The following is an 18,430-nucleotide window of genomic DNA, read 5'->3' as shown; positions in this document are numbered from 1 at the left end:
AAAGCAAAGGGGGCCCTGAGTTGGGTCTGCAGCCTTCTCTCCTTCTTTTGCAGAACTATTCGGGATTAAAGGTGAACAAGGCGCCCCAGGTAAGTCCATTCCCTCTCCACCCATCCTGCTCCACCCACAAACATTCCCTCAAGGGCTCCTTGGCCTGGGCCATTCTGGGGCCAAGTCTGATCTGACCCTAGTTTACCTTCCAACTGTCCCAAGTTCTCATCAACTGAATGGCCTCCCTGCCCCTTGACCATGCTTGGACTCCCAGCTCCTGGGCCTCTGTCCTGCTTCTTGCCTGAAATGACTCCCCTCTCCACTCCACCCACCCAAACCTCAGCATCTTCCAGACCAGTTGGTTCGCCTAGCTCCCCACCCCCAACCCCCAGCCAGGTGCCCAGCTTTCAAGAACCTGTTGTCTCCCACAAGTGCCCTTTCAAGGTACGGTTTACCTGCCACTTATCCTGGGAGATGCTCTGCCAACGTCCATGGTGCTCAGCACCATGGACCCCAGAGAGCTATAACAATGTGTGTGTGTGTGTGTGTGTGTGTGCATGCCTACGCATGCCTGCACCTGCAAGTTCTAATGCCAGGTCTGTGGCTTACTAGTGGTGTAACTTTGGGTCTATAACTTTTCCGGAATCTCAGCCTCTCATCTGTATAGAGGATAACAGAGATCGCATGGTTCGCCTTGCAGGATAAGAGGCCAGTGAGATAATGGGCATAAAACATACAACAATAGCAAGTGTTCTTTAGGACAAGGCCTGGGGCTAATTTGCCTTCTCTTCCTCCCTCAGGCCACCTGTGTGTTGTGCTACACACACACACACGCACACACACACACACACACACACACACAGCTCCCTGTCAGCCCAACTACTCCACCAACGGAGTGGTTGAAATTTCTATAAGTATTCATAATGTCCTTGAGCAGAACCCTTTGGTCCCGTGACTTCAGTGACATAGCCCACATCACATCTCTGGCCAGGGAGAGCTGTGGGGCAGCCTCTCGGTGGCAGGAGCATGGCCGTGGACTGGCAGACCTGGGGACAACCCAGGCTCTGTCCCCCACAAGCTGGGTGACCTTGAGAACATTGCTTAACATTTCTGGGCTTTGTCCTCCCCTGTAAGATGAGGATAAAGACAGGTTGAGTGTGGACACAAAACAATAAATACAAAAGGCTTAGTCCCATGCCTAGCTCAGAACTGGTGCTCAATAGTGTCATTATTTTCTTTGCCAGTGTCATTGCTGTTATTCTGTGGGCAGCTCCTCTCATCTAAGGAGGGGATGTTCCTGCAACTTCCATCTCTTTAGCTTAGTCTGACCTTAAAAATCTGCCCCATCACCCCCCCCCCTCCCCGGCTCAGCACCCCAGGTACAGAGTGGGAGCCTTCCCACCCTCAGGGTACAAATCAGGCTCTCTCCTCTCTCTGCATGAATATACAGTTGTCCTTTTATATCCCTGGGGAATTCGTTCCAAGACCCCCATAGGTGTAAAAGGTCTCAGATGCTCTCATCCCTTCTATAAAAAAAATGCCACAGTATTTGCAAGTAACCTACACAATCCTTCTGTATTCTTTAAATCTTCTCTAGATTACTATAGAAACTGTAGTTCTATTTATGTAGCTTCTACATTATATTAGGTATTAAATGTAATAGTTCTATTTATGTAGTTCAGCATAATAATAATAATATGTGGACAGATTTTTTAGGACATAATGACAAGAAAAAAGTCTACATGTTCAGTGCATTTTCAGTTTTTCCTCCAACCTTTTCTATCTAATATTAGTTGAATCTGAGGATGTAGAACTCAACGATAAATAGGGCTGGTTGCATAGAATTTCCAACTCTATCTCCCATCTCTCTCAATTGCTTTCTGTCTCCTCCCCCCTTCCCCTCCCCCCTTCCCCTCCCCCTCTTCTCCTCCTTCTCCCTCCTCCTCCTCCTTGTTCTTTTTCTCTTTTCTCTCCCTGTTCTCTTTTGAAACCCCAAAACCAAAGTGGGGACACTGCCATTCCAGGGCTGGGGTACAAACATCTGCCTCCTTCTCAGGAGGCACCTGCTTGTTCATGTCTCCCCACCTCCACTCTGGCCCACCCAGGGCAGGCTGTGGTCCCTCTCCCCTCCCCATGGCTCACCTTGCCTGGTCAGGGCTCCCCAAAAGTCTGTTTTGAGGCAAAACTTCCTGGAGACACACAGGAAGATGTTGAGAGCCACAGCCAAGGGGCCCCAGCAAACTTCCAGCTGATTGGCTCACAGTGGCCCCAGCAAACTTCCAGCTGCCAGATGATTGGCTCCTCTGTGGTGATGCTCATTGGGCTGTTTCCCTGCCCTTTCAGACCACGGAGCTGCTCATTGGGGGACTCTTTTGGCTCCGCCCATGCGACCCAGCCAATCGGCCTCAAGAGCAGGAGGAGTTGGGGGGTTGAGAGGCTTGTGGGAAGCTGGTGGTGGCAGTTGGGCTCTGAGGGAATTCCTGAAGAGCTCCTGTGGTGCTGCGTGTGTGTTCTAAAAGTAGAGTTCATTTCTGCTTGATAAGTGGCTCGTGAATTGTGCCCAGCCAGAGTGTTAAGTAAATTGTTAGAGGAAGGAGGCACCCCAGAAAAATCAAGAACAGTCATAGCATACCTTGATACAATACAAAAATGTAGCCCATGGCTTTTTAAGGAGGAGTTGTTAAATATATCACAATGGAACCATCATGGTGAAGATTTAAAAAGAATAGAAAAGAAAAGCCCAGGGACTCTGCCAGTTGGCACATTGCCATTGTGGACATTCGTATCTTGTTTGCTTAGTCCAAAGCCTTCAGTTCAGCCAAAGGTAGAGGAAGGAGAAGACATATTGATTCAAGTAAAAGAGAAGGTCTCTCAAGTTAGTCAGACAGAGGAAAAAATTCAAGTAAAAGAGAAGGTCTCTCGAGCTAGTCAGACAGAGGAAGAAAGTTTAGAGCAGAAAAAGCCATCAGGGGGAAAGTTACAACAGGAGACTGCTACTGACACCTTTCTATCACCCCAGAGGAGCCAATCAGCTGGCAGCTGGAAGTTTGCTGGGGCTGCTGTGAGCCAGTCAGCTGGAAGTTTGCTGGGGCCCCTTCGGCTGTGGCTCTCAACATCAAGCCAAGAGGGGGGAGCTGGGTGTGGAGCTCAGACAGTGGCAGCTCTGCCCTAGGCTTCCTGGTCACTGAGGGGAAGTGGCTCCTCAGCCTTCCTGGTCACTGAGGGGAAGTGGCTCCTTAGCCTTCCTGGTCACTGAGGGGAAGTGGCTCCTTAGCCACTTGTCTCTCTCCCCCTCCCCTCTCCACTCCAGACCTGGATGCTTGCTCCCAACAAGTATTAATTTAGGAAAAAGAGACACTGTTATAGGCGCAGCTCTATATGGTCACAGCCCTAGTGACTGCTCCACAGGTTGGAGCAGATCTCTCTGTAAGGAAGCAGAGAGGGAATGGCTCTCCCAGACCAGGGAAGGCTCTGGAGGAAATGCCTTTCAGCTGGGTGAATAGAAGGTTGCCAGGAAAAGCGATCCTAGGCAGAGAGGGCCTCCTGTACAAAGGCCCTGGGGTGAGAAGGGAGCTTGGTGAGTTACAGAATGCAAAGAAGGAATGTCTGTGTATTTGGAGCCCTGGTGCAAAAGAGCAGAGATGGGGTAAGGGGTTGGGCAGGGACAGGGACTAGGCAGGTCCAGGGAGGAGTGAAGTGGAAGGGGCCCTCTGGAAAAGTTCAAGGCACTTTCCCTCTATGCTCTGCAGACCCCTCAAACTACCTCTGAGCCATTATTGGTTGTTATCCCCATTTCACAGATGAGGTTCATAAATACACTGACTTGCTAAAGATGATACAGACCGATTTGGAGGAACTGAGTTAGACTCCTGAGCCACAGGGGAGCAGGGACAGATTGCACTGCCTGAGAGTGGGTGGGGAGAGTCACACTGATGCATGTGGGCTCCTGGGGGGGGGTCACCCTGGAAAGCCCCTCCTTGAGGCCTGGGCTGAGCTTGTAGGAAGTGGTCACTTTCCCCAGAAAGGCCAGGGGCAGAAACCTCCAGCCTTGATCTGCCTGTAGGAGTGACCCCTCTGCAGGGGCCTGATATCCCTGATGCCCTGTGAGGCCTTTGAACGTCTTGACTCTGCCTGCTGCTAATTAGAACAGAGTGAGCACCCACTTTCAGTAGGATCCACAGGGTTCCACAGCCCCTTTTAGTCCTCCTGAGGACACTGTCAGGTCGGGATTGCTATTCCCATGTCACAAGTGAGGAAACGGAGACTGGGCCAAGTGGAGACACTTATTCAGGTCCCCCAGCTGGTGAGTGGGAGCTGCCTGTCGAACCCTGGATGGATTCTTTTTCCTGAGACACATCAACAGGGACCCTGACCCAAAGTGAGGGGTCTAGTCCCCGGTTCTGCTCCTTCCTTCTGGCCCCCTGCCTTGTATATACATGAGGACACAGCCCTCTGGATCTTAGGCTCCATCTCAACATTTTTTTCCTTTTTTTTTTTTTTTTTTTGGCCTTTGTGGCCACAAGCTTCTCAGATGAAGGTTTCTCCTCTTTCCTGTTTTACCCTCCATAAAGTTTAGCTTGTCCCTGGGGCTTCGGGAAAGTTCTTGGGTGAATGGAGAGCGTGGCATTGCCGTCCCACGTGCTCACCTCACTGACACCTGTGCCTCTTCTTCTGGTCTTCCAGGTCAAAAGGGATCCCCAGGTATGCCTGGCCCGCCGGGGCCACCAGCTGAGAAGGGAGCCACAGGGGCCCCAGGACGAGATGGAACCCCAGGTATGAGTTTCCTGGCCTGGTCACCTTTTTTTCCTGCCTTCTCTGGGCCACGCTCTGAATTCCCTTTCCCTCCAGGTCTCCGGGGACCCCAGGGCCCACCAGGCATCAAGGGAGAGGCAGGTGAGTAGGGCCAGGGTGCAGAGGGGCGCATGGCCATCTTTCTCAGTGACACTGGGCTACAGACAGGGACTCATGCCAGAGTCTGATGTCCTGGAGGGGTCTGTACAGGGGATGTGGCTGGCAGGACATCTTGGCTGGGCTGAGGCCAGGAGGCATGGAGGGAGGGCAGGGCTGGGCAGCAGCCCTGGGGGCGGGGTACAGACAGTGGGGCCTCAGCCTGGGCGGAGCTGGAGGGGTGTGGATGCTTCTCCTTGTCCTCTGTGCTGTGAGTCTGAGCCTGTGAGTATCACTGGGGAAAGTCAAGCTCCCTGGTTCAGCAGGAACTTAAGAGTCTGCTGTGTGTCCTTCTATGGGCTTGGCAATGTCACCTTAACTATCCGAGTCTCAGTTTTTTGTTTGTAAAAGTGGGTTGAGAGGACTCCAGGGCTTGCCAAGGGATTTGGGATAATGATATACACCCGTGACTGCTGCTGGGAAAGTACTGGGCTCCAGGTCTTACACGGCATGGCAGGTGTGTCTGTCAGTGTTCCATCACTGTAACAAATAGCCTGAGGTCAACAATTTAACCAGAGAAAGTCTGACTTGGAATTTCAGCCCATGGTCGCTTGCTGCATTGTTTCCACTAGGCCCGTTGGGAGGCAGAACATCATAGCAGGGAAGAGCAAGCAGGAGCAAAGCTGCTTAGGGACAGGGACAAAATATACCCTTCAAGATCATGCCTTCAGGGACCTACATCATCCATGCAGGACCCTCTTTCTAAAGGTTCCACCACCTCCAAATAGCCCACTGGGTTATGAATCCATCCATGGCTTAATCCACTGATGAGCTCAGAGCCCTCACGATCCAGTTACTTCCTGAAGGGCCTACCTCTGTGCACTGCTGCCTTGGGGACAAAGCCTTCAACACATAAGCTTTGGAGCAGGAGGGCATTTCAGATCTCAGCCGTAACAGCAAGGCTGGGTCAGAGACTGCAGGGACAGAGATGTCCCTCCCCAGGGAAGAGACCTGACCCTGAGCCTGGTGAGGGTTTCAGCCCTCTCCACTCTACTCAGACCCTCCAGTTCCAAATTCCCAAAGGCCTGAGGCCTCTGAGATGTGAAGATGCAAAGTCAGTAAGACCTTTCCCAGCAGAGAGCAGAGGCGGAAGAGGGAAGTCAATAAAGGTCTGCAAGCCTCCAGGCCACTGAGGCAGAAAGAAAACCCAGCAGGCCCTAAGGAAGCTCAGAGGGACTGACTTGTGGAAGGAATTGAATACCTGGGAGCCACAGAACTATTATTCTAAGTCCCTAATGGGGTTTAAACAATAGGGAGGAAAGTTTCTGGCCTCCTCTCCCCTCCCAGAGAGGACAAATGGGAGAAGGACATGGGTTGGGTTACAGAGCTCCCCCGACTGAGGTCAACAACAGGGTGTGCTCTACCTCACACCCCCCATCCCCACCAACCGTCTTACTTTTTATTTTGAGACAGGGTCTTGCTAAGTTGCTGAGACTTGCCTCGAACTTGCAATCCTCCTGCCTGGGCCTCCTGAGTCGATGGGCTCACAGGCGTGCGCCACTGCACCCAGCTTCTGTGATCTTAATAAAACCAGGCAACCCTTCTCTGGCCCCATTCCTCCAGGGAACCCCCTGCGTAAAACAGCTTAAAGAAGTAACTTTAGTGGTGCCAGGGAGAGTGGGAGCCCAAGCTCGCCTGCGTCTTCCCACAGGTGCTGCTGCTCCCCCCAGGGAGAGGAGGAGAATCAGCTACTTGCTCAGGGCCTCTCCCTCCCCACCTAGTCTCTGCCCTCACTCTCTTCCTTTCTCAGTCTCCCTCCTGGATCCCTCGATTTCCAACCCATCCTCAGGGTCCTGCCCCTGCCCCTCCCGGCACAGAGCCCCCCCCCCCTCCTCCAGGAACACCTAACACCCCACATGCTGACCTAGGATCTCTGGACCACGCAGGAAGGGACCACCATTTCTCAGTTCCACTGTCATCCCGAGCACTGGAGCACTAACTACACACCTACTAAGAACCCAGTCATTAGCAGCCCCATTTTACAGATGAATAAATTGAGGTGCAGACTACTTAAATGGTTTTTCCACAGTCATCCAGCTTGCTGGGTGTTGGAGCTACAACTCCAATAAACTTGCCTTCCTTTATAGCCTTTCTTCCGCCGCCATTTGAGACACACGCCCAGGCACTGTCCAGCCTTTGGGAAGAGAGCAGATATTTTCCAGACCCTCCCAGGACTCGGCCATATACATTCATGCATTTGTGTGTGTGTGTGTGTGTGTGGTTGGGGGGTCTCTTGCTGGGCGCCCTGCCCACCTCAGGGGCAGCAGAATGTCAGCTGACTGAAGATCCCTGAGGGCACTGACTGACCTTGAGCTCTCCCTCCCTCTCCACAGGCCTCCAAGGACCCAAGGGCGAGCCTGGGGAGCAAGGAGCCACTGGTAACTCGTGCTTCCCCTGCATGGGATCAGGGATCCGTGCCTGAGTCCTGAGGCAGTTGCCCCCAAAGTCCTCTCTCCAGAGGGCCCCAGAGGGTTAATGCCTTCCCCACAGTCCTATCCTTTGAGTCTCGATTCACCGTATCAAGACCACTCCTGGCTGTCTCTGGGGACCCCTTTCCCCTTTCCTCCAAATGCTCCCTGCTTCTTTCACCAGGAGCCCATCCCTAGGAGGACACTCTGAGCCCACCTCACCGACCCTTCTTTTGCAGGGTCCCCAGGACCCCAAGGACAGAAGGGCAGCCAAGGCAGCGAGGGTGTCATGGGCCCCAAGGGGGACACCGGCGCTAAGGGGGACAAAGGAGACCTGGGCGCCCCAGGTAAGGGCACGCTGGGGTGTTGATGCTCAGGGGGGGCCAGAGGGAGCTAGGGCCCAAGTTCTGTGACACTCCATCTACTCACTGCCCCCTGGGGAGGCCTCTGCCTATAGGCGCCCCTGCACACTGGGGAGAAAAGACAGGGTACCATGGGAGAGGGAGGACTCTGCCAGTCCAGGTACACCCGGGGGGGGGGGGGGGAGAGCCAGGCTGGGAGCTCAGGGAGGACGTCGAGAGGTGGGCCTGGGAGGGGACTTGAGAAAAGGGCAGACTGGCGGTGAGGGCACAGGATTTGATTCCAGGAGAGGGGACACAAGTGGTTAGCAACCCCCATCGACAGCAGGTACTGTCTCCAGAGCAGCGATTCTCAGGCATGGCCACGTGTGGGAAGCACTCAGGTACTTGCTCTAAGTGCAAGTTGGGCCCAAGAGCCTCATTTAAATGCCCCCAGGTGATTCTGACCTTGAAGGTCTGGGACCACAGTTGGAGAAGTGTTGCTCCAGGGCTCTGGACTTGACAGAGAACCTTCCTGCTCCTCATCTCTGGCCTCCTACAGCCTCCTCAGGGGTCTCTGGGTGCTGTGGGGGAGCCGGGCAGGCTTGGTTTCCATCCCTGCTCTGCACCTGCTCACCTGGGTGACTAGGCACCTTCCTTAACCCTTCTGACATCCAATTTCCTCATTTCAGAGAATGATGATCATTCAATTAAAATAACAATTAAATTATAAACACCTTTCAGAGCAGCTTTAAGGGCTAGAGATCATGTTTTCAAGCTGTCTGCCACATGGTAGGCACTAAATAAATAATAATAAATTAGTAGTAGAAGCAGTTATCCAGTAACAGAAAGGGAAGGGCTTCCGTTCCAAGATCAGACAGACCTAGTTTCTGATGTGGTCACTAGCTGTGTGATCTTGGGCAAATGGCTTAACCTCTTTGAGCCTCAAGTTACCTAACAAAGGAGGATAATACTGACCTTTCATAAGGATTAACTAAAAAAAGAATATAATACATATAAGATAGGTAACACTGTACCTGGCAGATAGCAATGATTGACTTTATTTAAAAAAAAAAAAAAAAAAAAGCTTGACTTCAAAAAGAAAACCCTGTTAGCCATCTTCAAATGTTTGAAAGGCAGTGGAAGGGGGAACATAGATTTGGCTCTCGGGGGTGACCAGCAGAAGAATGAGGACCAATGAGCCAAAGTTTCAGGAGAACCGATTAATTATGCAGAGGTAAGGGGCTGACTCTGATGAACTGGGCTCTCACAGGTCTAGCAGGCAGCCCCCCACTGGGGAGGGAGGAAGGGCTGCTCACTCCTTCCTGTGGGACCCACGTGGGCTCGGAGCGTTGCTGCACGCTTCTCTTTGCAGATGGGAAAGGGAACCTCAGAGAATCTAGGGTGGCTCCAGAACATCGCCGGAGGGGTGACAGCCAGGCCTTTGCCCGCTCGCCCTTGTCTGATCCACCTGGTTTCCCTGGGAACCCCCACCCAGACCCAGGCCTGAAATCGTGGCAGTGGGTTCGGAAAGGAAACAGCGACCTCAGTCCTCAGGAAGTCGCCCTCTGCCCCCTCCTGCTTACCCTGAACCCCTCTCTCCAGATCGCTAGCTTTTGCTTTCTCAGTGCCTGCGCAGTCCACCTAGTGAGACCAGCCCCTAGTGACACTGAGGTTTCACCTCCCTTCTTCACCCCAGTAGATCAGAACCGTCGCCTGGGTGAATTTTGAAGTCCTTGCAACACAGCTGTTGGTCCACACCATATTGGAGAATTACATACAGGCAGCAGAATACTCTAACCTGATGGACGTGGTCCAGATCAATAGGCACCAACAAATTCCCCACATGGAAATAATCCCAGTCCCCTCTAATAGGTGCCATTGGACCCTTCTCCATTCACCATGAATGGTCAAGAACTGCCTTCTCTGCTGTTTGCACCTTAGGCTGCTATGAAAGATCTCAACTGAAACCAAGTTTCTTTTTACATTAATTAATTCATTTTTAATTGACAAATATGTGCATGTTTATGGGGTACAGTATGATATCTGGGTACAATTCAGGGTGTTTAGGTTACCCATCTTCTCAAATGTTTATCCTTTCTTGGGGATGAGAACATTAAAATTCCTTTTTTCTAGCTTTTCTGATTTACACCACTCATCCCCATGCTGTGTGACAGTGCCCTGGATGCTTTCCTCCTCACTAGCTGTGTCTCTGTGTCCATGTGCCACGTCCTTTATGATGGACTTATCTCCCATCAAGCATCAAGCATTCTTCTAAGTGTCCAACTATCTCAAAGAATTTAAATTCCAAGTCTTGCACTTCACTCCAAACCCAGGCCCAGCAAGGCCAGCTCTTTCTCTTCTCTTGGTAGCAATGGTGTCCCTGATCTTAATTCACTGGAGGGAAGGTTGGAATCCTCCTTGAGACCTCTCCAGAGCCATCTTACCAAAATGATAAAACAGAGTTTTTTTTTAAACAAAATCTCCTCCCAAGTGTCTATTTGAGATCCTAAAAGATTGTTTTGGGGTGATGTTGTCTTCCTTAGACCTTCATCCCACTCTGTCCCAGGGGCGTGAAGCTGGACATCCCACTTGCTGACAAGGGAATGTCAGCAACTTAATAAACACTAGCCATCCAGTGGCCCTATGTGGTGTGACCAGGGAGGGCTGCGTGGCTCTCTTCCCAACCAAAAGGCACTTTGGGAAGCAGTCACAGAGACCTGCTCCTGTGAGGAGCCAGCCTTGATTGATATGCACCAGGCACTTCCAGGAAAGGAGGAGGGAGCGATGGAGGACTCAGGAGAGGACAGGGTGGATGAGCCCCGAATGCTGATAGCAAGTGGAAAATTTGGAATCTTGAGTACCAGGAAAGCCTGTGTCTGGTGTGCTGGCGGGAATAGGAGCTGGGGCAATGTTCTTTCTCTCCATCAACAATGCCCCAGAGTTGTGATTCTCAGCATTTGGGATCTGCTTTCTAGAACATTCAGGTTGCAGTTTGAGAGGGTGTAAAAAATAATTCCCCAAATGCAAAACTGCTGGTTAAGCCTGGGCTGTGTCCTCCCCTGGGGAACCAGGGCTCTGATTCAAGTCCTGAGAGCTGGCTGCAGGGCCCTCTGCCCACCACTGGCCATGCCAGGTAACTTTCCAGCCCTTCATGAGTGTGTGTCTTGCCTCTGGGGAAAGGTGGTGTGCAGTCATGTTTTCTATCTCTGATCACCAAGTAGGAGGTCAAGGGGTTTTGAGTTTGGAATTTGTGTGGGGTGGCAGTATCTGAATTGGACCTCCTGGCTGGCTTCATCATGCCTGACCTTGACCCTTTTCTTTCCAGGAAGCAAAGGAGACATGGGCATGAAAGGAGATACAGGGCTCATGGGACCCCCTGGGCCCCCGGGGAGTAAAGGTGACTCTGGGAACTCAGGCCCACAAGGTAAGAGGCGTGTGGTCAGGGCCACTGACCTGTAGGTGTGTATTCCCCTTTTCCTCAGCAGGCTGAGCCAAAGGGAGACAATTCCTGAGAGTCCTTCTTTGTTTTAGGTCCACCTGGACCTCTTGGAGACAAGGGTGATAAAGGTGAGGACTGTGGCGTGTGGACCGGCTGGAGCTGGGGCAGTCATTCTGGCTGCGTTGGTGCCTGGGCCGAGTCCCATCGAGGGCCAGACTGTGAACCCCGGGGACCTGGGGGTTCTCAACACCAAGCTCTTCCTATGAGGAATAGAGGAGCCAGCGAAGGGCTGGCTTCCTTGCTCTCGTCCTGGTTAGAGCTTCACCCCACTCTGCCACACAGGGCATGTGCTGGAACTCGGAGTCCCTAGCACATCCACAAGTCCCAGACTCCACGACAGTGAATGGAAAAAGGCATTCGCTGGCCCCAGATGGTTAGAGCTGCAGAGGGAGCTCTCAGGGGTTAGGAGTTGCATGTCCCACTGCTGAGAACTCAGGCATGAGGGGTGGGGGCAGCCAGACCCTCTGCCAACCACCCCCAGCCTTGTGGTCACCACTTAACTTCCAGGAGAACTTGGACCGCAAGGTGTTCCAGGCCATCCCGGTGTAGCTGGACCATCGGGTCCCAAAGGTGAACCTGGCAGAACTGGCTCACCTGGAGTAACAGGTGAGGTCGTGCAGCCCATGGTGGGCATGGGGTGGGGGGGTGTCCAAGCACACACCCAGCCCAGCCCTCATGTTCTCTGTGGGGTGTGTTGTCTAGGACCACAGGGGAGTCCCGGGAGACCAGGAGACCAGGGTATGAAAGGAAGCAAGGGAGACACAGGTAAGATGGGGTGGGGAGGTGGGGGGTTTCTGGGTGTCAGTGGGGACACTGCTGGAAGAGTCCTCCATGGAAAGAGACAGAGGGTCATCTGAGCCCTGACCCCTGGGGACCCCTGATTTAGGGGGTCAGAACCCCTGGCGCTCAAGGTCCCTGGGCTATTCTTCCTCTGTCCAGAGTTCCCAGAGGGCCTTGAGTGTCATGACCAGACTCCAGCCTCCCGAAGAGGGAGGGCGCGTTGCCCTGGGGGGCATCCCACACAGTGTCCACTCCTGCCTGCTGAACTTCAGCAAGGCTCACTGAATTCGGGCAGGAGGATCAAGACACCCTTATTGGCATCTTCTCCCGGGGATGCTGGAGCATGCTGGCCTTCCGTAACCTCATGCCAACTTTGGTCAAGGTTATGTACTGTCATGGAAGGGTATTCATGCCAATTTAGTCTTGGCCATAGGCCCTGTACCAGTGTGGTCTACTTTGTAAACCACTGTACTAATGTTGTCCAGTCTTTAGGTTTAGGTTCCTGCATTGTGTCCACTTAGCCTAGAAAGTCCAGGCCACTGTGTTGGGTGGTGGCCACTCAAGATGTCCCCAGATACACAAGGTGGTGCAAAAAACAGACTTCAGGTGCCCTCTGGCGTGGAGAACTGTTGCATGCCATTTGGAAAGCAAGGTGCAGGCAGAGGGTGCTGTGGGGGTGCAGGGTGGACAGAAGGGGCCGTGTGTCTGCTGGATGTTCTGTGGATGGCGGATGGCATAGAAGGTGTGCTATGTGAGGCAAGCTGGTGACTCACCCAGGCTGTGCTTCTGACCCATATCTGGCTGGCCCTTCACAGTCCTAGTTGATGGAGTAGGCGATTCACTCATTCACCCCCCGGCATTCATCACTGCTACATGGGAAGCCTTGGACTCTGGGCCTTTGATCTTTGGAGTTTTTCCTGAAGGTTATTGGGAGCCATGACAAGGACACCTTCTCTGTCCTTCTACTCCATCCAGCCTCAGAGCCATTATCTCCTTCATGGACTGTGTGTTGGTGTGGACAGGGCCCTGCCAGGTGGTATCCCATGTAGATGCCACCAGAAGGCCACTAACAAGTTCTCACCTTGAGAAAATCTCCCTCTGTCAGATGTCCCTCACTTCTTGACTGTCCTTTCTGATCTTACAGTTCCACCTTCTCTGGTCCCCTCTCTTTGGGTCCATCTGACTTGGGGCCTGAAGCTCTCTTTCCCTAGGTTTTCTGTGTGGCTTCCTGAGGAAGACTGGTTTTCCTCCCTCCATTAAAGTAGTGGTCACTCTCTGCTCCTGATCCATGGCCAGACCCAGAGCTCTTGGCTAAGCCAGAATATTGAGCAACAACATGACTTTACTCACTGAGGCACTGTGCTCACCCCGAGACCCCATGTCTGGGTCTCCCACTGTCTGAAGCAGGGAATCCCACCCTGAATGCTGCATCCTGGGACCGTGTGTACGATAAGAGTGGCCCATGATATTGAGCATTTCCATGACAACCCTACCAACTAAGCACTCTATTTAGTGCTGTTTTATGGTAAATTGCTCAAAGGCAAGCAGCCAGTTAAGATGGGCACCCATGGTTGGAATCTAGGCTGTGCTGATTGGAAGCTTGTGGTCTTATCCACGCCACTCCATCCTGCGGTCTTCCTCTCCAACAGTTTCCACCAGGAGACTCTGACAGTGTCACCTTCCCCCTTCATTCTAGTTCAGAAAGGATCAGAACAAAAGCAGTAGTAGCTTTTCCCAATCTTAAGAGGAGACCTAAAGCTCTAGGGCCCTACATGGTTCACCCATGCCAACGTTAACGTAAGATGCCACAGTCTGAGGATCAAGTCCTTGTGTGTCTGTTGAGTATCTTTATGGGTTCGTCACTAATCATCCCTAGTGATAAATATCAGCCAGCCAAACTCTAGGGGTCACCCCCTAATTCTGACTGTTCAGGTAAACACGATGAATTTTGATTTCAATTTAGGACACATGATAATGACCATATATATAAAATCAGAAAGGTGGCCTTGATCAAGGGACAGATCATCTCTGTGGACCTCTCAGAGGGGAATTCCAAGAGAGGAATATCTGGTCTGTATATCATGTCTGAGTCCAAGGCTACTGAATTTCTGGAGAGATTAGATGTGCTGATTTCTGAAGCAGTAGAAGGAGGAGTGGAGGGGAGGGGGAGTCAGATCTTCCCAACATGAAAGACAATGTACACTTGTCAATGTCAGGATGCTGGTATTCCCCAAACTAAAGTTACCATGGTGATTGTCCCATTTTGATGCATCAAGCCAGGTTTTCAAACTGATGTATTTCCCATTTTGTAAATAAGATCATTAATCTCTCAAGAGAATATCTAGGTATTTTGGATGAAAACAGAGAAATTAGAGTGTGTTGGTTTGACCTAGGTGACAGCTAGATTTCATTATTGTGCATTAATTATGACTAATAAGAGCTCCATTTATTATGAACAGTGCCTCTGGGCCAGGCACTGTGTGCAGAACTTGACTCCTACGATCTTAGTTCATCTAATCCGCACACTTGAGTGTTAGCCTTCCTACTTTGCAGCCAAGGAAGCAAAGGCTCAAAGAGGGTAAGGCCTTTGCTCAAGGGCTCATGATTAGCATGCATTGACTCTCGGAGTTAATCCTAAAATCTGATTACAAAATTGTGCTTTTCTAGATTTTGTTGTGTCAAATGGCACACCGTTATTCTAATTTGTTGAACAGAAGAGCCTTGAGTTCTTCCTGAACATTTCATCCTATGATAGGTAAATCCTGGCTCAGTCGCCAGACCTCTTTCCTACCTATTTTCTCATCTGCATCTCAATGGATTTATGTCCAACACATAACAATTAGAATCTTCTAGGACATTTCATTTTCATATTGAGGCAAAGCCAAAGTGCAAATAACTTGAGGTCTATTTTCTCGTCAGCATGTTAAGATGTTTTACCATAAAGATAAGCAATAAAGATAATCCATAATAACATTTAAGCCCTATATCCTGAACATATTTCTCAGTTTATTCCATTCCACACTCAGCCTGGGAAGGTGGAATGTTCCCGCTTATTTGTACCTCTTGAGGGAGATAAGCCATCTCTGTCTGATTAAAGAAAAAAACAGGAAATTCCATTTTTTTTCTGCTGGGAAGATAAACTCCATATTTTATTAAGTAAGACATTATTCCCAGCGGAATTTTCTCTAACGTTAATTTCCTTCACCTGACTGTAACAGGCTCCCATCCAAACCCCCAACTTCCAGATTTTTCTCTTTCAAAAGATTGCAAAAAAAATAATGATAATAACTGAACTTTAGCTCTACATCCCTGAGCTACTTTGAAACGTCTAGTTTGGAAACAAGGCAGGACTCAGTTTTGACTTGAAGTCATGACATGACTCTTTCTGCCATCTCCCTTCTATGAAATGACTTTAGAAGAAGTCAAGTCATTTGAGCTCCAAAACACCAACCCAATCAGAAATTTTTCATCTCAATGGATTTATGTCCAACACATAACAATGAGAATCTTCTAGGACCTTCCATTTTCACATTGAGACAAAGCCAAAGTGCAAATAACTTGAAATCTGTTTTCTCATTGGCATGTTAAGATGTTTTACCATAAAGATAAGCAACAAAGATAATCCATAACAATTAAGCCCTATATCCTGAACATATTTCTCAGTTTATTCCATTCCTCATAACTGAATACTCAGGTAGTTCAAGAACTTATTAAATTTGACCAAGTCAGATTACTAAATGGTCATTTAAAAAGTCCTCCTAATTTTCCTCTATGTTTCTTAGAGACATCTGAGAAGTCTACACACATCCAAGTTGTAGGTCACCTGTCCAACATATCACTTCTTAACACACAGCTCAATTTTTCACGTATTAGATTAATCCTAACGTTGTCAGGCTGCACACAGACTGTAAGTCAAGATGGTATTTAAGGAAATTTCTTAATGTATTGGGCACTTCTACATTTAACTCAGAATCAGGAGACCTGACCTTCCACTTGGGCTTGCCCCTGACTAGCTGGGTAACTGTGGGCCAGGACTTAATCTCACTGGGCATAGGTTTCTTCTTTGGTGGCATAGGATTAGTATAGAGTGTACCAGTCCCCACCAGCTGGACAGCACTCTGAGTGTGGAATAGCTATTTCCCCTCAGAGCAGAGAGAAGCTGACTTCCATCAGAGCATCTGTGGAACACTAAGCAAAGGGAATATGCATGCTCTAACCATTCTCTAGAGATGGGGGGATCATTTCCCTAAAAATACTTTGCAAATAAACCTTTGGGCTTCTCAGCTTTATAAGTGTGTGATTTCCAGTTTGCTGGGGTTTATACCCGTTCTGTGGTTGAAAAGGAAGAGCTGGTATCTGTGATTTCAGAGCATGCAGTTCTAGATCTACCTTTCAGCTCAACCATTCCTTGCACCTACGTGTCGTAGCCAATCTAGTACGGACACTGTGTTGGTGGATAGTGAAGTGATTACTGTCCCATGATCATTTAGTCAGTCTACCAACATCTACTTAGCCAGCAAGGCCCAGAGAGAAATCACACAAAACAAAATTCTGATTTCTTCCCCTTGAAGGAAGAGCTTTGAAGACTAAATTGACACTCATTAAACGCATCTCAGAAGGCATGTAATCAAGGACCAAACTCTTGTCTTGTGAACTGTGGTACCCATGAGAGCCCAGGATCGGGTGGGGATGGCATATCCTACAGGGATAGGAAGGCTGCTCTGAAGAGGTAGGCTATGAACTGGTCCCTACAGAATGAATGAGATTGAGGGACTGGGGTTGTAGCTCAGTGGTAGAGCACTAGCCTAGCATATGTGAGGTACTGGGTTTGAAGCTCAGAACCACATAAAAATAAATATATTGTGTCCATCAAAAACTTAAAAAGAAAGAAAGAAAGAATGAGTAAGATTTGCTTAGGGCAGTGCTACTCAAAGTGTGGTCCCTGGACCAGCAGCATCAGCATGCCCTGGGAGCTTAAGAAATGCAGATTCTCAGATCCTCAGCTCAGTGCCACTGACTCAGCCACTCTGGGTGGTGTATTATGTTGTTTTTCAACAAGTCCCATCCAGGTGATTCTGATGCACACTCTAGGTTACTTCACCTCTCTTAGGGGAAAGGGATGGCCCAAAGGAATCTGGAGGTATCTCAGGGACCAAAGGACAGCCTGAGTGAAACTTCAGCAAGGGGTGAAGCTGGCATGCTGGTGGAGCAAAGGCAAGCGCAGGGTACAATGGGAGGCCATGCAGCGGGACTTCACCATGAAGTCCTGTTGGATAAATCACTTGGCATCTCTGAATGTCAGTTTCCTCCTCTGTAAGGAAAGGAAATAACACTACCATGTGGGGTAGGTGAAAGATGGAAGGGGGTGGCATGGGTAAAGCCCCTGGCACCGTGCCTGGTACAATGCAGTCAGCAGCTAATGCTGAGCCCCCTGGAGGTCAGGGACCGGGAAGGAAGATTGTGGGGAACAGAGTGGGGGGTCATCAGATGGGCCTAATGAACAGGGACTCCTCTGTAGCTCCCAGCTTCAAGAGGTCCTTTGTTGTACAGTGTTTTAAAGGACAGCTGGAGAGGTGTACGTCTTTGAGTGCAGACAATAGGGGAGGTTACAGTACTCCAGGGTCCCCGAGACTTGCTTCTAGTGACAGGCTCTTTGAGGTAGAGATTGCTGCAATATGGTGCCCTCCAGGATGGGGACAGAACATGCCAGAGTTGAGATGTGGACCATTTTCCTACTTAATGACCCCCCTGGTCAAGAACTATGCTATTCAGAGGTAAGTAAGCAAAATAGAGACATTGGCCGCCTCTTCAGGTGGCCTCAGCTCAGTACTTTGAGGTCAACTGCAAAGATTTCCCTGTGCCTATTCAGAGCCTCCACCGCAGTGCCAGACACAGAGACACTTGGCTCCTGGAGGGAAGACAGGCGTGTACAGGGTCTGTGGGGTCCTCATGACACCATTTCTTTAGCACTGGCCTGACATTCACCTCCGCCCTTAGCAAACAAACATGACTCCACTTGGGGCTTCACAACGGCTTCACGGGGCAATGGGGAGAATGAGAGAAGAAACAGACTCCAAGCAGGGTCATCCGGTTCAAGGTCACAGAGCCAGGAGAGGGCAGAGACGGACTCAACCAGGCTGCATGACCACTGGGTCAGGACAGCTAGGGCCTGTCTGCCAGCGACTGACCTCAAAGGCACCCAGAACCTCTCTCTGCCTCAGTTCTGTTCCCATCCCTAGCCTGAGGGGTGGAGTGGCTGCCCTCTGGGAACCTGCCAGGGCTTTCTGCTGCTCCTGGCTCTAAATGCCCCTCCTCAGGCAGCACCAGGCCTCTTGGGCGTCTTCTGAGATGCTGCTGGGAACCAAGATTTCTCTGGCTCATCCCTAGAAGCAGTTCTCAAGAGGCCTACAGGCTGACCAGCACACACCACAGTGCTCAGGAAATTCAGTAGTAAGTTGGCAACA

At 50.5% G+C, this 18,430-nt stretch overlaps 1 protein-coding gene across 1 annotated transcript in view; it reads left to right on the top strand.

Moving 5' to 3' along the window:
* Positions 1-18,430, top strand: part of Marco (macrophage receptor with collagenous structure) — a 38,441-nt gene that overhangs the window by 15,333 nt on the left and 4,678 nt on the right. Inside the window, exons 4-12 of the mRNA XM_071619408.1 lie at positions 54-89; positions 4,675-4,764; positions 4,840-4,884; positions 7,272-7,316; positions 7,586-7,693; positions 11,013-11,111; positions 11,219-11,254; positions 11,694-11,792; positions 11,889-11,951. Coding sequence (XP_071475509.1) covers positions 54-89; positions 4,675-4,764; positions 4,840-4,884; positions 7,272-7,316; positions 7,586-7,693; positions 11,013-11,111; positions 11,219-11,254; positions 11,694-11,792; positions 11,889-11,951 — 621 coding nt within the window. The remainder of the gene's footprint in view (positions 1-53; positions 90-4,674; positions 4,765-4,839; positions 4,885-7,271; positions 7,317-7,585; positions 7,694-11,012; positions 11,112-11,218; positions 11,255-11,693; positions 11,793-11,888; positions 11,952-18,430) is intronic.

This window comes from Marmota flaviventris, chromosome 11, assembly GCF_047511675.1.
Source record: "Marmota flaviventris isolate mMarFla1 chromosome 11, mMarFla1.hap1, whole genome shotgun sequence".
NCBI classification, from domain to species: Eukaryota; Metazoa; Chordata; class Mammalia; order Rodentia; family Sciuridae; genus Marmota; species Marmota flaviventris.
This window is presented reverse-complemented; position numbering and strand designations above follow the sequence as displayed.